This window comes from Pundamilia nyererei, unplaced genomic scaffold, assembly GCF_000239375.1.
Source record: "Pundamilia nyererei isolate P.nyererei 1_Seehausen unplaced genomic scaffold, PunNye1.0 scaffold00290, whole genome shotgun sequence".
Taxonomy (NCBI): domain Eukaryota; kingdom Metazoa; phylum Chordata; class Actinopteri; order Cichliformes; family Cichlidae; genus Pundamilia; species Pundamilia nyererei.
Window position 1 is genome coordinate 343,622 of NW_005187691.1, and position 7,596 is coordinate 351,217.

The 7,596-nt window shown below is 40.7% G+C and overlaps 1 protein-coding gene across 1 annotated transcript; it reads left to right on the plus strand.

Annotated features, from left to right (window-relative positions):
- Positions 1 to 684: 684 nt before the first annotated feature.
- Positions 685 to 6,701, plus strand: LOC102204173 (insulin-like growth factor-binding protein complex acid labile subunit). The gene is made up of 6 exons (XM_005750850.1): positions 685 to 822; positions 2,640 to 3,072; positions 4,280 to 4,425; positions 4,689 to 4,857; positions 5,260 to 5,422; positions 5,665 to 6,701. Exons 2-6 carry the CDS (start codon positions 2,767 to 2,769, stop codon positions 5,970 to 5,972), a joined length of 1,092 nt encoding a protein of 363 aa, XP_005750907.1. The 5' UTR covers positions 685 to 822; positions 2,640 to 2,766; the 3' UTR covers positions 5,973 to 6,701.
- Positions 6,702 to 7,596: the final 895 nt, after the last annotated feature.

The following is a 7,596-nucleotide window of genomic DNA, read 5'->3' on the forward strand; positions in this document are numbered from 1 at the left end:
GATAGACGTTTTTACAATCTTAACTATTTTTATATCCACAGGAGTTGGCCCTGGCAGTTTAAGGAGCTTCTGCAAAGGCTTGTCTTTTCAGAACTGTAAGCTGCATCTGTCTTGCAAGGCCCAGGAAATGAACCTTGTAGACCTCCAGAGTTTTCCTCTCTGATTTATGAGCCTTAAGTAAATTAACATGTTGTACTTCTCCTCTCTAATTTATCTAGTATAAGAATGAATGACTGCAACAATTTCTAGAAGTTCTTATCAGTTTTTATATTGATGCTAATAGGGGCTAAATTGCTAAATTTGCAAGTAGTCACTAGCATTGCTAGCTAAAGAAGCTGGAGAAACAGCTCACTCTTTGTATTAAAGTAATAATTAATTAATAAATAGCCTAAGTGAATTTTGGTAGTTAAAGCTGTACTTATCCTTACTTGTGTGCTTCTTTACTTACTTGATAAAGTAACACACAAAAATATACACAGAGACACACATGCGATATTCTCAAAATGTTAAAAGTCTTTATATAATATTTAAGTCGGTAAAAGGGACAGATGGAGCGATGCCTAGGAAACCAGAGGGAGGGTGGACAGAGAGAAACACCATGACAAACATCAGACGAGTTCAGTGAGAGAGAGAAAGCGTTTGGCGATTGGAGAGGATTAGAGGATTATTAACGCAGCTGACTGCATCATCGTCGTCCTGTCTTTGGTTCTCTCGCTCCTTCCTTCCTCTGTCTGTTGTCTCAGCATCATCCATCAAAGCCGAGGGCATGTAGAAGTTGAGGTGCTAGCATGGATATATTTTGGTTCTTCAGCAGCAGAAGGGGTGAGTCAGGTGTCCATCGTAAAAATAACTGATAAAAAATATCCCACTTGTTAAACTTTAACTTTATTGATCCTCTTTGTTCGCTGTCTTTATTTTCTTATTTTTTACCATGGAAAATGTTTTATTTTGGAGATTGTTTTTTCCAAAATAAGCATTAGAAAACTACATGCTAACAAATAAAATAAAAATTGATACAGTAAAAAAATAGCAGTTTCATCAGACTGGCTGAATTCATTCATGATCTGATTATGCAGCTATATCTGGATGAGGCATGGAGAGACGAGATAAAGACGTATCCCTGTAGTCCTACAGCCTGTTAGGTAAAACTGTCCTTTGGAGATTTAAAGAAAAAATGAAGAAAGTCATGTTTATAATGTCGTAGCTTTTCAGAACTTTTATGCTCATTGTTTTAATTTCTAAGCATACAAATTCAACTGTCATAAACTGTGCCTTCATTTGCAGGAGGCAGAATTGATATAATAAACTGTACAGTATACTGATGAGTACAGTGGAACAATTAACAGCTAATGATCCAAAAATTTCTGTCAGGACAAGTAGGAACCCAAACAAACAAACAAAAAACCAGATAAAACTCGTAAGTTTTTGTGTGCAACTTTACATTTGCTTCTCTTTTTTAAATTCACTCTGTTACAGTTCTCTTTTTTCTCGCCCCTATATTCTTAAAGGTGCTTTATAAATATAGCTTACTACTTCCACAAAAGCCATAATTTCTTTGGTACTGTTTGCATGTGTGCGTGTTATTCTATCTTTAATAAAACCTGCGGATAGGGTGAAAGTGAACTCAGTGATTTATTGGCTGGAAAATTGGCAAAAAGCCTTAGAAACTATGATTCTTACAAGTTTGGTGTGAATTATCAACATATATATAATATGTTATCGATATATAGTAAATACTGTATAAAAATTTGAACTATCATGTCACATTTGACCTTTAAACTCTCCTTCAAGGTCAACAGACTGATCCTAACGCCAAAGCGACAATAATCAAATCAAATCAAATCACTTTTATTGTCACATCACATGTGCAGGTACATTGGTACAGCTGATGATAATATAGAGCTTTTAAAACTATGCTTCCTACTGCCACTATATGAATTGACCACATACAGGCATATAGGGATACACAGGGATTCTCAGTATCACACTAGAAAAATTTGCATTTCCTGCGAAAATGCTGTGTGGATGCCTTAACGCGTAAGATGTCTGCTGAAAAAAGCTGAAAAAGTTAAAAAATTGCAAAAACTTGTATGGCGATGAAGAAACTGAAAATTTTGCAGAAAACAGGTGAAGAAGCAGAAATTTTTTGCTGAAAAGTGGTGAAAAGCAAAAAAATTCTACTGAAAGGGGTAAAGACGGAGAAATTTTTGCTGAAAAGAAAGCATTATCAGGTTATCAGTTACAAATATAGTAACTAGGCACTCTCAAGTTATTCATGTCCAGTTATTTACAAATCAGCACATATTATCTATTGATCCTACATAATGCTTATATATAAAAAACAATACAATTCCCTTAAAAGTAAATGCTGTCCAGACACTGAGCTACCTTGGTGGAGGTTTGTGCTCTCGGAGTGCTTCTCCACAGCAGCCTGAGCTGATTACAGCATGAATAAGGGAGAGCTGGATCAGGGGGTTTGTTTCATGAAGCTCACAGATATCTGTAAGCTATATCAGTTAAAGAAAAGGAATTCATTTCTGGATTTAACAGCGAGCCAGTGAAGACTACACTATTATTAATACTGAGTATAGTATTATATTCTGATATAGAAAATATTTTCTGTTTCTTTCTATTGCCAGTTACTTTGGCTGCTTTGACATGGACTGCGAGGTTTGGGAAAAAGAACAGCAGAATTAAACTCCCGCCCTTCAGTGAGCTTTCTGCTTCTTAAAATCTCCTGACCCTCCTTCAGCTGTCCTGGGAAATATGAATCTTCTTTCCTCGACACATCTCTTCTTCCTTCTTGCCATTTACTCCCCGCAGTCCCTTCTCCCATGTGTTCAGTGCTCAAAGTTGTGTCCACACAAGTGCATTTGTTATGAGCATGCTGACCTGGTGGACTGCCGCGACCGTGGGTTTGAGCACGTTCCCAGGGGCCTCCCGCACAGCACGTGGCTGCTGGAGCTAGGAAGAAACAATCTGAGTGTGATAGGCACTCAAGCCTTCAAAGGACTGTGGTCCTTGCGGGTGCTGGTGCTCACCAACGGCCAGATAGAGGAAATCCAACCACAGGTAAGAACAAAGTGGTGGAAAAACTATTTATGCATCTGAAAATGTTGCACAATTACAGTTGTAAGGATAATACGAAGATGTATTTTAGAGATTTAATATATAACTAAAGCAAATTAGCACAAGCATGGAAAACACTCCAGGGTTGGGTTGGCTTCTCTCCGGTTACTCTGGCTTCCTCCCACAGGCCAAAGGCAAGTATGTTAGCTTAACTGGAGATCCCAAATTGGCATTAGGTGTGAATGTGAGTGTGGGTGGTTGTCTGTGTCTAAGTGAAAGCTCTGAAACAGGCTGGTGCTGGTCCAGGATGTACCCTGCCTCTTTGCCTGTGACTGACTGTCTGTCTGCAGCTCACAGATAGATAGAAAATAAATTGCAACTTTGTATTTGTATAGAAATCGACTTGTATATATAAAAAATAATAGTTTATATTTAAAAAACACATTTACAGAAAATAACAGAAATGAGAAACGAGAAAGGAGAGACATGGACTGCAAGGAAATCTGTTTACCACTACATCACTGCCAGTCACTGATATGTCATATAAAAACTGAATCTGTCACGGTCGCGCTGGCAGACCGTGGGGATGTGGGGAAATTAGAACCCAAATGCAGGGCTCTTCGATGCAAAGCAGTGCGTTTATTTACAGTGAAGTAAACTGACACAGTGCATTCCCGACTCCGTGCTGTGTCCTCTTCCCAGAGTAGTGCCCAGTGTGTCTGCGCTCGGCAGTGTTCGAGTACCCCGTGCTCACTGCCCTCTCAACTCCACACTCCACCTGGGGAATAACAAAAAGGCAGCTGTCAGAACACACCACAATTGCGGCAGACTAACCTTCTCTAACTGACAAAGAGACTAACGTGAAGTCACTCAACGATCCAGCGTTGAGAAGCACTCAGCCACACTGCTATGTAGCTCCCCTAACGATCCTTATCAGCTGCAGGTGTGTGTGTTACTCCTCCTCGGGTGTGGCCAGCCTCCCAACAGGACACACCCACTAGGCCTGGTGGTCCAGGAAAACCAGGACATCACACACACGCACACACATACACAATACAAAGTGAAACCAGGGGCACAAGCACCACGGTACACACAGCAACAAATAAACAAGTTCAAAACTGCTCATGGACCCTGGGTCTGAGGACCCAGGTCCCTGACAGTAGGAAAGTTGAAACAGCACAAGTAATTGATGCTTTTTGTCTTTGAATAGGCATTTTTCTCATTGTCCTTTCTGGAGAAACTGGATCTCAGTTGGAACAAATTAAAAACTCTCCCTGTGGACTTCTCATCCAGTCTGCCTGCTCTCAAAGAACTGCGACTGGAGCACAACAACTTGCATTATCTATCTGGATACAGGTACATGGCTATCTGTGGGTCATCAGAGTGCCGTGAAACTCCATCTCACTCCATCAGCTTCCATATTTCTGTTTATCGTCTGGCTTAACAGGAATATGTTTAAAGTGATCCAAAAGACCAGGAGCTGTCTTATGCATGCCTCTCTTTGCATGCCATGCGAATACAGTTGAAGACAGCAGCATTCAGCACAGAGCTTCTCTCTGCCTGTCTCTCACAGTATCTTCTCACTGTCTCACGCTTTCGTTGTCTCTCTCTGCTGCCAGCCTGGAGTTTCTGGACAACATGGAAAAGCTGGACCTGAGTTATAACAAACTGGTGTCTGTTGGCCCCGGCGTGTTCAGAGGCCTCTCCCGGCTCAGACAACTCTATCTACACAACAACAAACTGACTGTGGTGCAGCATGGGAGCCTGGACATGCTGCCTGGACTGGAGGTGAACAGACTTTTATTTTTTAAACGGGTAAATAAAGAGGTACCTCAAAGTTGTTGTTTTGTTTTGTTTTTGATTGTGGACTGTTGTAGATTTAGCCTCTAAAAAGGATAATAATGTAAATGAATCTTATTTCAGGTCTTAATTCATCTGTATGTAAGACAGCTAGTGTTTTGGTACACTGAATAATGATAAGTTTGAAATATATCATTAGTTAAAAAGTATAAAGTACTATGATATCTCTACCTATTAATGCACACTTTAATGTGCTGCTTTGGAAGAATTGTCTAATTATTGTAAGAAGAAGTGGCTCAAAAACAGATCCCTGTGGCACACCATTTTTGATGACTTCATTATTCTGTATGTCTGCCTTTCTAATTAGTACCTGTTGGTCTGTCTTCCTAGGTACTCCAGCTGAGCAACAACAACATCTCTCACATAGATACAGATGCCCTGGCACCTCTGTACAGCCTGGCTGTTCTTGATCTGGAGGGAAACAACCTGCATAACCTCAAATTTAAGACCTTCATCAGCCTTCATACAACAGCAACACACATACAGCTGTCAGGTCTGCAGAAATACTTTAATTTTATTTCATTCATTTTTCTCCATGTCAGAAACTGACGGAACAGACTGAAATATGTTTAAAACTTTTGGACTGATTATCATGCAGTATAAAATAGATGATGTTGATCAACACCCCCTCTTCTACAATCAAGTTCTGACTCAACACTCTGACACACAATTTTAAGGTTTGCATTCTTTGTTTAATTGAACTCTGTATACCTGCCTTCCTTCTTTCCCTGCCAGGGAACCCTTGGAGCTGTGACTGTGAGCTGCATCGTGTTTTCAGTAAGATCCTACACGTCCGGCACCTCCACATTGACGACTACCGCAACGTGACGTGCCAGGACCCTCCGCAGCTGATGGGGGCTTCGTTGGCCTGGGTAGACAGCCAACTCTGCGTGGCTGAGACCGCTACTGTACTCGTCATCACTGTCACTGTCCTTGTCACTGTGGTGGCCGCTGTGGTGATGGCGGAAAGGAACAGGAAGAGGAACCAAGGGAAGAACTGGGACACCGAGTCACAGACGCAAACTCAGAGCCCTCCATCCTGAGGCAAAATTAGTGAGAGGATAAGCAGATGTTTCTGGCTCCTCTGGTTACAAAAATGCTTTTAGCACACACTTCCTGACTGCTGCCACAAATGGATAGTACTTGATTTCTTTTTCCTTGCAAAAAAGTGAAAAACAGAGTTGGAATTAAAACTGACGAAGAGGTGGAGTATCTGTTCAAATTTAATATTGCAGCTGTAATCTGCTGCTACCAGTGAACTGCTGTAAAAATGTGGTTCTTTCGATGAATTTTTAAGAACAACCATTGTCAGCAACGGGATTTTTCACAATAAAAGCCATACTTTGGTAAAGGCCAAAGGCCATAACATATAATGTGGAGTTCGAAGAGTAAAAAAATGTCGGACTTGTATTAACAGTTGCCGAGGTTTCATTCACTTGTAGTCTCGTGAAGTCACCAAATGTCAGATTGACTGTCTGCGGTCTCTTGTCACACATCACTGTGAATCGCTCCCTGTGTGGATACAGCTGAATCGTCTGTTCACACATAATCTGACTTCTGTTGTGCTTTCTTTCTTTCCCTTTCACTGATCTCGTTTCCACCTATTTTATAATACCTACGCTAATCTCGCGGGATCACCACAGCAGGCAGCTGTCGTAGACGTTTAATTTAGCAGGTTTTTACACCCTTTCTTATGCAACACCCAAGGGAAGTCTGTTCACTCACAAAACACATCTTTGCATGTCTGTAACTCATAATGTAAAATAGAAAATTGCCAATAAATTATTTAATATTTAATAGAAGGTTTCTTGAATATACTCTTTGTTCTTTGTAGTTTATCACCATAGAAGGCCTAGGAATGTCTGAACCTATTGATTGACAGTCAGACCGAGAGTCAGCAATAGAGACAGAGGGGGTCATGAGGACCATATGTGTCTGTACTCCACAGGGGATTAGTGCAGGACTGATGGAGGGAAAGAGAACAGAGAAGGACAAAGTCCCACAGAGGTCAAAGATGTCAAGATGATTACTGCTGATCTGGAATACAGTTATTAACTGTGAGTGTGTGTGTTTGTGTGTGTGTGTTGGAGGTATTAAACAGGCAGAGAAAGAGAGCCGTCTGGCCTCCAGCAGTAGACTGCCCTCCTTTCATCCATCTCTTCTTTAATTGTTGTGTTTTTCTGTCCTTTTGAAAAATCTTTTAGTAATGAAACTATTAGGACCAGTGTTGGGAACTTTGTCACAGTTTCCAGCAAACAGGGTTGAAACCCAAACCTCACCTCTGATTAAAGCTGATCGTGGTACTGTGCAAAAAACAGAATGGTGGACAGATGGATGTCAGTCTTATTTCCAAGTAGAGTAGAGGTTGGGTTTGACTGCGGCTTACAACTCGAGAAATACAAATCAGATTATTGCAAAGAAGGATTAAAGTGTTCACCTTTGTTTTTTCTCAAACAACAACAACTAATATGCGTAGAACTGATTGTGATCAGACGTCAGTCTGCTCCATGTACACAGACTAGTATTGCTGGAGCCTGTTTTAGGAAAAGAAATGACACTGTGAAGCTATTTATGATTTAATATTTCTAAATGAAATAGAAGTCAATGTGGAGGTGCCTGCCGCAAGTGGAGGAGTTCAAGTATCTCGGGGTCTTGTTCGCGAGTGAT

Excerpts from the sequence above, each read along its gene's own strand:
- LOC102204173 (XM_005750850.1), top strand. The coding sequence starts at position 2,767 with ATGAATCTTCTTTCCTCGACACATCTCTTCTTCCTTCTTGCCATTTAC. Across the intron at positions 4,426-4,688 it reads CATTATCTATCTGGATACAG|CCTGGAGTTTCTGGACAACA; the intron begins GTACATGGCTAT and ends CTCTGCTGCCAG. Across the intron at positions 4,858-5,259 it reads ACATGCTGCCTGGACTGGAG|GTACTCCAGCTGAGCAACAA; the intron begins GTGAACAGACTT and ends CTGTCTTCCTAG.